Source organism: Chiloscyllium punctatum, chromosome 8 (genome assembly GCF_047496795.1).
Source record: "Chiloscyllium punctatum isolate Juve2018m chromosome 8, sChiPun1.3, whole genome shotgun sequence".
In the NCBI taxonomy this organism is placed as follows: domain Eukaryota; kingdom Metazoa; phylum Chordata; class Chondrichthyes; order Orectolobiformes; family Hemiscylliidae; genus Chiloscyllium; species Chiloscyllium punctatum.
Window position 1 is genome coordinate 21,807,102 of NC_092746.1, and position 13,440 is coordinate 21,820,541.

The 13,440-nt window shown below is 39.2% G+C and overlaps 1 protein-coding gene across 1 annotated transcript in view; it reads right to left on the reverse strand.

Moving 5' to 3' along the window:
* cmc1 (C-x(9)-C motif containing 1) overlaps positions 1–13,440 on the reverse strand; it is an 88,332-nt gene that overhangs the window by 25,728 nt on the left and 49,164 nt on the right. Inside the window, exon 3 of the mRNA XM_072575207.1 lies at positions 523–613. Within this exon, the coding sequence (XP_072431308.1) occupies positions 523–613 (91 nt within the window). The remainder of the gene's footprint in view (positions 1–522; positions 614–13,440) is intronic.

Here is a 13,440-nt window from a genome sequence, read left to right on the forward strand (position 1 = left end):
GGAGGACTGGACTTTTGCATCAGCATCACGTGATCAGTCAGCATATGCACTTTCTGGTGAAGAGCTTTGTGAAAAGGTACAGTGCTGTAGTCAATGATTTTAGTGTTAAAGTGTCAAACTTTACAGTATTATTTCATTAAAATATATGATTTCAAGATATACTTAGTGCAATTGTTTGCGTTAGGCTAACTATTATTTGTTTTGATTTTTACTGATATTTTTGGCAGTTCACCCCAAACATTATAAATAATGGGACCTGTGGGAAAATAATGTGCAATTTTCCACAATGGTGTTGCACAGGAACGCAACTACCATGTTACAGGAGAACTACCTGTACAAGATGTCAAGATCAATCATTCTCTTCAGAGTATAATGGAAAACGGGTTCAAATAATAACAGATTTGTATGCAAGTATTAAAAACACAACAAATATATTTACTATGATGGTGACACATTGAAGCAGTGTTCTTGATAACATTGTTAAACATTAATCGATCAATTATCGCACAGTATAATACTCACTGGTAAGTAAGACATTCCTTAAGTGCAGCATTTTCTTCTCTGCATTTTATAACCATTAAAAACCCTTTCTCCTTGCAGCATTTGGTAAACGCTGTAATGACATAGGAAGTTTTAGTCAGTCAAAATATTAGTGCATTGGTTCTTGTGATATTTATAACAGATATAAGTTAAGATGTTATCTTAAAGTTGATAATGTGTATGGATGAACTTTTAAAGGGGCTGATGGGTCAAAAGTATTATAATTCAGAAAAAGGGAACATGTGGAAATCTTTCTTTTGCTTCTGCATTGATTTAGATGGTAACTAAGTCCTTGTTTGGGGCTATTATTAATTCAAGGAAAGTATCATTTTGATTTAGGTATTTTACAACACTGACTTGTGCAAGGTAGATGATGGACAGGCATGGGTGGGGTGGGGGTGGGGGTCAGGGCTGACGTAGAAGAGTTACTTTCCAGAAAATTTCTAAGTTCTGACCTGCTCTTATCGTTACAGAAATTACATGGCTAACCGAGAACAATTTTTGTCAACAGTAATCTGCAGAATGTTAATAGTGGCAATGTCATCGAATGTCAAGGGACGATGTCAAGAGTCTCTTGTTTAACATGGTAAATGCTTGGCACTTTTGTGGCATAAATGTTACTTTCCATTCATCAGCCTAAGCAAGGATTTTGTCCTTTGGTTTGCATATGGGCACTGGCTGCTTCAGTATCGTAACTGGTGCTGAACACTGCAATCACCTCTGAACATCCCACTTCTGACAATAACCACAAACATCTGCATTTGTACCAGATCATTTAATGTCTTTTGCATGAAGATGTTTTTGATGGCGACTATTTAAACACGAATCACTCATGATTGCAGTTTCGAAATTCCAACTGTGTTTTCATTCTCCATTCACCACACTATTTCTACAACGACTGAAATATTCAACAACACCTTCACTTTCATCACTGATGAACTCTTTTCTGTTAAAACCATTATTCTTTTTCCACTGGACATTCTTGCAAGTACAGCCATTATTTCTATCCCAAACATGAAGAATGGATATTTGGATAAGTATGATTGACAGCTAGTTTAGCTCTCCACAATCTGGATCACCATCAGGTACTGCTTGTCAGCCAAAACTACTCACAATTTAATTTTCATCCACGAACACAAAGAAAATCTCTAAACTATAGTCTTAAACTCCTATACTATCTCCTTGACTCTTACATCAAGGAATTCAAGGAACTTGTGGATTCTGTTGTCACTAAGATTAAGATCATTCAATCAATTGATACTCTACTAGCCCACTGGGTTAAACTTTTTCTAAGGCATAAGACCTTCACACCTTTATCTATCTCCTCATGCCCTCTCCAAATTCATTGTGCAACTGGAATCCAACTCCTGCATCTGACAGTCTATTCTGTCCAAACTACTGACCACCCAACTTCCATTCCTGGCTCCCAAGTTACCTGACATAGTCAATTGTTCTCTCTTTCTTCAGGTACTATTCCCCCTTTTTAAAAACATGTCATAACCACCCCTCACCTCCAATTTATTATTTGAGCCTACTGTTCCTACATACTACTGCCCCACTTCAAACTTCATTTCCTCTTCAAAGTCTTTGAGCATCTGCAAAATTCAAATGCATCTCTCTTGAAACTCAATGATTGAATTCCTCCAATCAATCCTTCTAGTGTTGCTCATGCCATGGTATAGAATTGAATCTCATAGGTGCAAATGACATTCTGTGTAACTGTAAAAAAGGTAAACAAGCCTCCTCATCGTCCTCCATCTGCCTACACACATTGACATAGTTGATTACAGCATCGTTCTGCAAAGTCTCTTCAACATTATCCAGCAGTGTGGATTGATGCATGCCTGGTTCTCATCTAAGCTAATCATAAGCCATACTCAAGAGTGTCACCTACAATAGTTTCTCTTTTCGATCCCGTACCATTACCTCAGGTGTTTCCCAAGGATTTATTCTTGGCCCCTACGATTTCTCACCTACAAGCTGCCTCCAGAGATATCATCAGAAAATAAATTATCAGAAAACAGTTTGCTGATAATAGCTATCTCCACAGCATCAGCAACCTCAATGCCTACACTGTTTTCAATACTCAACAGAAAATTGTTCCCCAGAAAATAACTCCAATCCTCTTCCCTGGCAACTGTTTGAACCAATTCTGTGTCACTTTGGTGACACATTTAGTCCTAAGGAGAGCCGTCGAGTACATATCTGCAACATCCCCCAATGTCCACATTAACTTATCTCTTAAAAATTCCACTACATCTTTAAATGGTTAAATAAATGAAAGCATACAAATTCATTTTAACATTAAAATAAAATTCACAATATTTCTTATATTTTAGGGTAATTTCATTTTGTTGGAAAATGCATTAAGTCAATTTATGTGGTCAGTTAAAAAGTCACGAGTCAAAGCTCATAAATACAGAATTTACATATTTTGAATTATCCGTTAGCTCAAATTTGGACAGTGTAACAAAAAAAACCTCTTGCATTATTTAATCAACTTGTGGATCTTGAACGACTGAATAATTCAAATGATGTTTCATGCAAAAACAACTTTGAATTAACAATAATTATGTAACGTACATCCACAATCAATCATTCCTTTCACATATTTGTTCTAGTGTCTTCTTTGTGCAAATACATGCACTAATATTGAATTACCCATCTGATTCAATTTTCATACTTGGAAAGACAATATTATAAAACTTTTAATGACCTAGTTAATACTGTGTATATGCCAACAGCAGATTTTAAGCCTTAAATTAGCTATTATCAATGTTTTGTCACTTGTTTAACAAGAAGCTTTTAATTAGATTTTTTCAGTAATCTGATAATTCGTTTGCCTGAAGATGCAACAAGACTGTAAACCAATTACCAAGATTATACACTGTATGTTAATCTAATTTAAAATCCAGCAAATTAATTGCTGTTTGATTAATAAAGAATGCTAACAAATCATGTAGTTTCCATGTCATTTACTAACAGTGTTCTTATTGCTTTTTTCCTTCTTACAATTCTCCCAAATTCATCCAAATTTACCTGAATAAGACAATCTATTCTGGACCTTTGACATTGAAATAAATGGAGGAGTAACAAACCGAGCAGGCTGATTTTTTTGCCAGTTTCCTCAAGTTTCTTTTGTTGGTCACCTCCTTTTGGTGACCATACCAGAACAGCAACGTGAAGTTATTTGTGTGATCAAGACATTTTTCTTAAAGAGTTTGCAAAATTCATCCAATTTAAAAAAAAAGCTCAAGCAGGAGTGTACAACCATAGCTATGATCCACACTCATTGTATAGACTTTTGCGTGAGAATGACTACTTGGAGATACCAAAAAATCATCATTGTCTGGAAGTCTTTGCAAGATTTACTGCTAGTTTCTCATTTCATTGAAATGAAGGAAAGCAAGAATTAGCAACCATTAAGGCTTTATTTTACAGTAATTTTCAACCAGTATTACAAACAGAAGGAAATTCAATTCAGTCAGGATAAAGTTCTGACATTGGGATAATGATGAAAAACAATATTCTTCAATTCTATTGTCCCTTAGTGTCATTTACTGTTAATTACAGACCTTTCGATTCAATTTAAAACAATGAAAGTTTTTGTAAGTAGCTCTTGATATAAATTTCCCTTTCTTTAAATTTACGTCTCACCTGTACCTGATATTATTTACCAAAACGGAACTCCAACTACAACACCAGACAAGTCATTGCTTTCTTTTAGGTGTCAAATTTAATAAAAATCCACAAATTCCTAATTTAAAATACAATATTTAATATACATGGGCTATAAAAGTACACAATTTACATATTAATTCAAACGTGTGAAGTATGGAATTTATTTCACATGCAAGGTTACGACTTGACAAGAACTAATTTCCTGCATGGCGTTGACAGTTTAAAAATAAGAACCAGCTGCAAGTGCATTATTTACAACGAAGGGAACATTTTTTTCCCTTTATAATTTAAAACTTAATATCTATTTCTTTCACCAAGAGGGAACGGAATATGCCATTAAATAGATCATTCATTCAGTCTGCTACAAGGATAATCTTACAAAATATGAAAGTGAATTTTTTTAAAAATGCAGTACCAAACTGAAAGTTTGTACCTACCTGATCATACAGGAACCTTGGAAATTTGGGAAAACTACTGGAAATTCGGTTACCTGACTGGCTTTATACTAACTGCACTTCCTCTAATCCTCACTTATAGTGCTGGATGCATGAAAAAAAAATGCACTGGATTTGTACATCTAAAAAATAATTTATTACTTCTCATGCAAAATTCATAGAAGTGTGTTCACAAGGGGAAAAGCGGTAAACACCAAGTATTAAGTAAAAGAATTTCAAAGACAATGGCACAAAGAACAAGTTTTTTAAAATGTTTTTTGCAGAATATTGACCATTTTACGTGGCTGGAAAAGATTGTACAACTGAGACAAAGCAGAGAGATTTGAAAACAAAGATCTTGAAGTTGACTCACTGGGACACAGGACCCAATAAAAGTAGATGAAAATGACTATGCAGGACTTCAGTGAATAATAAATGCAAAGGAATTTATACAAAGAATCTTACTATGTAAAGGATAAAGGCTGACAAGAATGCATTTTTGTTCTTCAAGATTAATTAGGGCACAGTAATGGTTTCAGCAGCAGTAGTAGTTTGGGAGGACATTAAGTGTATACTAAGCCGGATGTGGTAACCAACAGCTTTGGTGACAGACAGAATAAGAGGTAGAAAGCTTGCTTCAGGATGAAACATTGTAAGGCAATGCGGTTAGCCTAGATGTGAAGCCCAAAAGTGTGGTGCTGGAAAAGCACAGTTGGTCAGGCAGCATCCAAGGAGCAGGAAAGTCGACATTTCAAGAATAAGCTCTTCATCAGTAATAAGGGGATAACCCAAGGAGGCTGAGAGATAAATGGGAGGGGGTGGGCTGGGGCACATCTTCACCACTTCCCACACCGCTGCACTTGAACCCCACCCCTCCAATCATAACAGGACAGAACTCCCCTCATCCTCACCTTTCTCTGGATACAATGCATCACCTCCACCATTTCAATCGCCTACAAGCAGACCCCACACCAGGGATGTACTTCCCTCCCCACCCCTAGCTATGTTCCGCAGAGACCATTCCCTCCTCGACTCCTTTGCTAGGTCCATGTCCCCCCCCCATCAACCCACCCTCCACTCCCGGCACCTTTCCTTGCCAACGCAAGAAGTGCAAAACCTGTGACATCACCTACCCCTCACCTTTGTCCAAGGCCCCAAAAGGAGCCTTCCACATCCGACAGATTCTCCTGCACCTCCAAACACATCATCTACTGTGTCCATTGCTCTCGATGTGATCTCCTCTACATCAGGGAGACAGGACACCAACTTGCGGAATGTTTCAGAGGAATGAACGCACTAAACTACTCCACCACCCTGTGGCGGAACACTAACTTCTCCTCCCAATCCGCCAAGGACATGCAGGTCCTGGGCCACCTCCACCACCAAACTCTAGCCATCCAACACCTGGAGTAAGAATGCCTCATCTGCCACCTTGACACCTCCAACCACACGGGATCAATGTCAATTTCACCAGTTTCCTCAGATCCCCTCCCCCCACTTTATCCCAGATCCAACCTGCCAACTCAGCACAGCCCTCTTGATCTGTCCTACCTGTCCATCTTCCTTCCCATCTATCTGCCTCACCCTCCTCTCCGACCTATCACTTTCACCCCCCCTCCACCTTCATCTATCATATTCCCAACTCCCTTCCCCTCAGCCTAACCCCCTTCCATTTACCTCTCAGACCCCTTGGGCCATCCCCTCATTGCGAATGAAGAGCTTATGCTCAAACCATTGATTCTCCTGCTCCTTGGCTGATGCCTGACCTGCTGTGCTTATCCAGCCCCGCACTTTTCGACTCTGATCTCCAGCATCTGTACTCCTCACTTTCTCCTCGATGTGCAGTCAAACAGCATTGAAGTCTGAGGCACAAGGCTGTTGGCAAATGCTTCAGTTGTGAACTACTGACAAAATTACTTAGCTATGTTTAAATATGATGATTCAATTTTAATATTTCACACTTATGAAATAAAACAATTCTTTCCCATATAGGATCTTCAGCCTAAATATAAGAAAATACTTAGAATTATTTCAAAACAGTGACAATCGACAGATATACTGTTTCAATGCTGTCAGAGTATAATTCTCAAGATTATATTCATACTCAGCCAGAATTTGGGCAGGGAGCATTTAAAGACTCAACCACTAATTCACATTTAGTGGAGTGGTTTCACAAGTTATACTTGTAAAATGATATCAGTGCAAAAAAGGCCACCAAATACCAACATCCTTGCTGCACACAGGAGTACAGATTCTGTTCCCACACTTGTCAATTTAAAAAACAAAATTAAAGGTAGCAGGGAGACAATCATAAGATTCGCCAAAGATTTAGGTTTTGACAAAGTTTTTAAATTGAGAAGAGTTTATGGAGGGCATTATAAACAATAGCATCCATGCAGAAGATGGGTCTGTCATCAATGATGGGCCAAAGGTTGAGGAATAAAGCGTATGACAGAGTCGGAGGAACAGAATTTCAGAGTAGTACATAAGGTCAGTGAAAATTGCAGAGATGGGATGAAAAAGGACTTATAAAAAATAGATTTACTAAAAGCATGACTTCTAAATTAAAGTAAGGCAAACAGAAATTAGCTCAATGAGGAAAATGGGTGATCAGAGTAAATGTGTTTTAGTCAAGTTAAAGTGACACGAGGAAAAAAGGAGAGAGGATGTTTGGCTTGGTGGATATGGCAAAGAGACATGCAGCAGAGCCATTTAAATAGATGGTCTCAATTTTAGTGGCATAGAGTAAATGCACTGCTTGTATTTGATTCTGAAGCGAAGGGGCATGTGATTGAGGGGGACAGTTTACAATGGAGAAAGGAAGCCAGGGTCTGTCTTTTTATTCAGGGCTGTCCTGAAATATTGAATGGATTCTGCTGAAGACAGCACAACCCCAGAGTGTTTGATGTGATCCAGTCAGATCAAGAGGTGCATGGTCAAGTCAGCTTTATAGCAGATGTATTTTGCTTGTGTCTTGTGAACACAGCAGTGCAAAGAGGCACATTAGGGGTACAACAAAGAGGGAGGGAGTAAGAATTTTATTCTGCACACAGGCATTGCAGATGGAATAAAGCAAATGTTTGTGGATAACAAAAAAAAAGGACCAAAGACTAGACAGTTAGAAGCTTGCAAGTGACTTGGGAAAAGCCCTTTTTTTTCCCCAGGAGTGCACCCAGACATACGTTTGAAGAGGGTGTGTGTGACTGGAGCAACTGTTTCTGTGATTAAGGTGTTTTTACAGATGCATGGGAGAGTTAACAGAGAAAACTGTAAAATTAGGATGTGGTAAGATAAGTTGAAATGGCAATTGAAATCAATGAAGATGAGGAGATGATCATAAGGGGAAGTTGGTGGAAGAAAAGTCAAAACATATTGGAGATGCACCTGGGGTTTTGGGAGCGTGAAAAATAGAAAAGATATTAAAGAAGTGAAGCGGGGTGGAATGATGCAAGGTGTTTGAAGGAAACGACATTATCAGAGAGACCAGATGAAGCTGCAATTCAATGATAAGGGTCACAACCTCCATTGCAACAATTTTAGAGTCAGAAACACTAGGAGATACACGGACAGTATTGCCACCCATCAGCCAAATTTAATTCATTGACAGGAAACTGAAGAACTAATTGATTGTTACTCAACAGATAGTCTAAGAAAGCAGTGAAGACTTGGTGAAATGTGAAGAGAAGATGTGTGGAAATGTCAGTGAGACAGAGGAAATGGGCCATTTGGTTTGCAGTTCATAAGAAAATAGAGACTGCTGGCAGATAGGCACTATGGAGAATGCTTTGAGAGATACAGATGGCAACCACAGGTGCATCAGTCAGATAATGATCCCACTTAATGGTGTGAGTGGACAAGTCAGATCCCAGAATGAAATCTGGCTTGATTGACTTTTTCAGAGTTAACGTGGTGATAGGTGCCTGAAACAGCATTGCATGTAATTGCATAGTTTCTCTAACACCAGAAGTTTATTAAACAAAAGAAGAAATAATCTGAAAAAAAACATAATATAACAAAATTTTCAACTTATTTCCCCACACCATCAATTCATGGGGATTCAAATCCAGACAAAGTACATCCTATCTCTCGGTTACTTAACTGACTCACAACAGTTTCTCTGCAGGAACATGAAAGCAATTCAATTATTCTTGCAGAAAAAAACTTTCACACATGTAACCAACATAGGCCACTATTTTGAATTCCAAACTCTCAAAATAATAAATATATTAATCTATGTAAGTATATAAATATGTATAAATCACACACCTTTCATCACAATGGGACATATGAGACTTGACCAGCTTCGGAGAGGAGAATGGTAAAGGAGTAATGATAAATTGGCATAACAATTAGGCCTGACAAAGTTCACAAGGACGAAGTAATGAGAGATGACAATGACATCTTAACAGGAAGGGGAGGAGACTGTTCACAAGGTCCCCAAGCAAAATCAAGAGTGTGATAATAAGAAGGGGCATAGACTGAGTCCATAAAGGCAAAAATATACAGAAGATTTGGGAATTTGGCATGGCAGGGTTTAAAAAAAACACTTACCCTAGTTATGAACACAAAAAATTAAGGTAATATATATTCTGCAAAATAATTACAGATGGGCATTTGTAAGTCAAGCTGCCAACAATGGCACAATATTTTCCTTAAATGTGTTAAACTAGATGATCAGAAGTAAGCCATTTGACGCAACATGGCCACTGCTCTGCCATCATTGAGATCACGGCTGATCAATCCTCAGTGAGACTTTTTTGCACTTTCCCCAGACCTGGGATTCCCTTTCTGATTAAAATTCTGTGAATCTCAGCCTTGAATAATTTTAATGATTGCGCTTGATAGCTCTGTGCTATACATAATTCCACAGACTCACTATCCTGAGAAAGGAAATTCCTCCTCTTCTTTGTTTAAATGGGTAACTCTTTACTTTTTGAGACTATGCCCTCTGGTCCTAGCACCTCCAAAAAGGTAAAACATCCTCTGAATCCACTGTCAACCTCCGCTATATTTCAATAAGGTTGTCTCACAATGTCTTCTCATAAGAAAATCTCTCCATAGCTAGAATCAACCTATTGAACCTTTTCTGGACTGCCATCAATGCCAATATATCAACAAGGAGTACGTGCTAGAAAAACTGAAAGGGTCTGAAGGTGGATAAATCACCTGGACCAGATGGACAACATCCCAGAATTCTAAAGGAGACAGTTGAAGAGATTGTGGAGGTGTTAGTGATCATATTTCAGGAATTACTAGATTCAGGGAGCGTACCAGAGGACTGGAAAATTCCTAATGTGACACCCCTGTTTAAAAAGGGAGCAAGGCAAAAGATAGAAAACCACAGGCCGATTAGCCTAATCTTAGTCGTAGGTAAGATTTTGGAATTCATTGTGAATATTTAAATTTCAGAATATTTGGGAGTGTATGGTAAAATACAGTAAAGTCAATGTGATTTCATCATGCCTGACAAATCTGTTAGAATTCCTTGAGGAAATAATGAACAGGTTAGACCAAGGAGAGCCAATGGATGTTATCTACCTGGCCTTTGACAAGGTGCTGCACAGGAGGCTGCTGAGTCGTGACCCATGGTGTTATCATGGCAAAAACAGAGTGTGGGGATAAAAAGGTCTTTCTTAGGATGGCAACCAGTGACAAGTGGTATTCCACAAGAGTCAGTGTTGGGACCACAATTTTTCATTTTATACATTAATGATCTAGGTGAAGGAACTAAAGGCATTCTGGGTAAGTTTGCAGACAATACAAAGATAAGTAGAGAGACAGGTGGTACTGAGGATGTGGGGAGGCTGCAGAAGGATTTCGACAGGTAATGAGAGTAGGCAAAGAACTGGCAGATGATGTATAACATGGGAAAGTGTGAAGTCATGCACTTTAGTAAGAGGAATAGAAGCGTAGACTATTTTCTAAATGGGAAGAAAATTCAGACGTTTGAAGTGCGAAGGGACTTGGGAGTTCTAGTCCAGGATTCTCTCAATGTAAGCTTGCAGGTTGATTTAGTAGTTAGGAAGGCAAATGCAATGTAGGCATTATTTTGAGAGGACTTGAATATAAAAGCAGGGACGTACTCCAGAGGCCCTATAAGGCTCTGGTCAGACCACATTTGGAATATCTTGAGCGGTTTTGGGCCCCATATCTCAGGAAGGATGTACTGGCCCAGGAGCGTGTTCAGAGGAGGTTCACGAGAATGGTCCCAGGAATGAAAAGCTTAACACATGGGGCACGTTTAAGAACTCTGGGTTTAAACTCGGTGGAGTTTAGAAGGATAAGTGAGGGTCGAATTGAAACTTACAGAATACTGAATGGCCTGGACAGAGTGGATGTTGAGAGATCTTTCCATTGGTAGGAGAGACTAGGACCAGAGGGCACAGCCTTAGAGTAAAGGGAACACTTTTAAAATAGGTGTTCTTCAGCCAGAGAGTGGTGAATCCATGGAATTCACTGCCACAGAAGAGTGTGGAGGCCAGGTCATTGAGTATATTTAAGACAGGGATAGGTAAGTTCTTGATTGTCAAGGGGATCAAGGGCTATGGGTAGAGAGCGAGAGAATGGTGTTGTGAAAATTATCAGCCATGATTGAACGGTCATGAAAGACAAAAAAAAACTGCAGAAGCTGGGAATCCAAAATAGACAGGCAAGAGGCAGGAAGAACACAGCAAGCCAGGCAGCATCAGGAGGTAGAGAAGTCAACGTTTCAGGGGTAACCCTTCTTCACGAGTGGGGGTGGGTGTGGGGAGAGCTGCAGATAAGGGGGAGGCAGGGGCAGGGTGGTGAAGCAGGGAAGAGAGGCACGGGAACTTCTGCCTCACTTGGAAGGACTGTTTGGGGCCCTGGATGGAAGTGGGGGGTGGTGTACTAGCAGGTTTTGCCTCTTTTCTGGTTGCAGGGGAATGTTCCTGGGGAGTAAGTGGGGAAGAGTGGTGCAAACCAAGGACTGTCGAAGGGAACGGTCCTTGTGGAAGGCAGAGAGAGGTGGGGAGGGAAAGATGTTCTTGGTGGTGGGGTCTAGTTAGAGTTGGTGGAAGTGTTTAAGGATGATGCATTGGATACAGAGACTGGTGGAGTGGTAGGTGAGGACGAGGGTGACTCTGTCTTTATTGCATTGGGAGGGGGGTGATTTTACCTCCACTGTTCTAAACCCCAACATGACCAACCTTGGCCTCCTCCATTGCCACAATGAACCAAACGGCAAATTGGAGGAACAACGGCTCATCTTCCACCTGGGCAGACTACATCCCAGAAGACTCAACATTGAGTTCTCTATTTTTAAATAACCTCTCTTCCATCTCCCAACTCCCTTCCCAGCCTTCCACTGCTCCCTGCCACTAATTGGATTCATTCCTTCTACTGACCAACCAGGTCTTACCCTCTACCTGTCTTCACCTATATCCACGTCACCACCCTGTCCCTGCTATCCCCTTTATTTGCAACTCCCCCTACACCCACCCCCAGTCCTGAAGAAGGGTTACACCCGAAATATCGACTTCTCCATCTCCTGATGTTGTGTGGCTTGCTGCGTTCTTCCAGCCTCCTGCCTATGATTGAATGGTGGAGCAGACTTTATGGGCTGAATGGCCTAATTTCTGTTCCTATGCCTTAGGGTATTATGTTTCCTTAGATAAGGAGACCAAAACTGTTCACACAACACCGAGTGTGGCCTAAACAGTGCCTTAAGTTACTTTAGCAAGACTTGCTAATTTTACTACTCTATTTCAAAAAGGCCAATACTTCCTTTGTTTTCCCCATTAATCTCTGAACTTGGATGATAGCTTTTTGTGATTCATTCACAAGGGCCCTCCAAATCCCTCAATGCTGCAGCTTTTTGCAGTCTTTCTCCATTGAAGTAATATCCAGCTCCTCTATTCTTCCTGCCATTTTCAATATTACATTCCATTTGCCAAATGTTTACCCACTTACTGAACCTGTCTACATCCCTCCATGGAACCTTTGGCTCATATAACCTTTATCCCAAATGTGTCTTCGTTAGCTAATTCTCTACAGTATTCCCAACATTCTGTATGGGTTCCATGTGAATTTTGACCTCTCTCATCCCTCTTATACATATATAACGAAGCCCTTATTCTCTGTTTTTGTACCATTTGCTAGTTTACCCCTAGTTTATTTTCTTCCTCTATTTTTCTTTCGTCATCTTCACCTGGCTTTTAAACCAGCCTTGAAGTCAGTGCAGTAGACTTCACTCATGGTCTAGAACAAAAACTAAGTATCACAACAAATCTGAGCCAGACATTTAAGCTAGAAATTCAGTACATAAATGGTGTATGTAAAGCACAAATACTACTTGAAGATTTGTATGCTTAATAGTGTTCTGAGAATATCTCACTAAATCAAAAAGAGGATTATAATTAAATATTTAAACACAAAACTGAATTCAAGAATATCAAAGTGGTATACTAAATATTTTATTAACTTATATGCTCAATTTTGAGAGTTTACAAATCAACTACGTAAATACTTCATCATAAACATCTTGGATCTTGAATTTAATTCATTTGATTGTTTCATCTTGCATTATTACATCATTCACAAACTACTGATAATAAGTAGCATCATAAATCTGGGAATAATTCTTTCATTGTACTACTTGATGGACTAATGACAATATGAGATCAAAAATTATGATTGCACTGCTTACATTCTGCATACTAAAATATTATTTATTAACTTAAACAGCCTGAGTGCATATAATTTAACTTTAAGAACAAAAGGTATATTTCAGGATAATGAGCGAAATTTAGCATTCTCAAAGAAT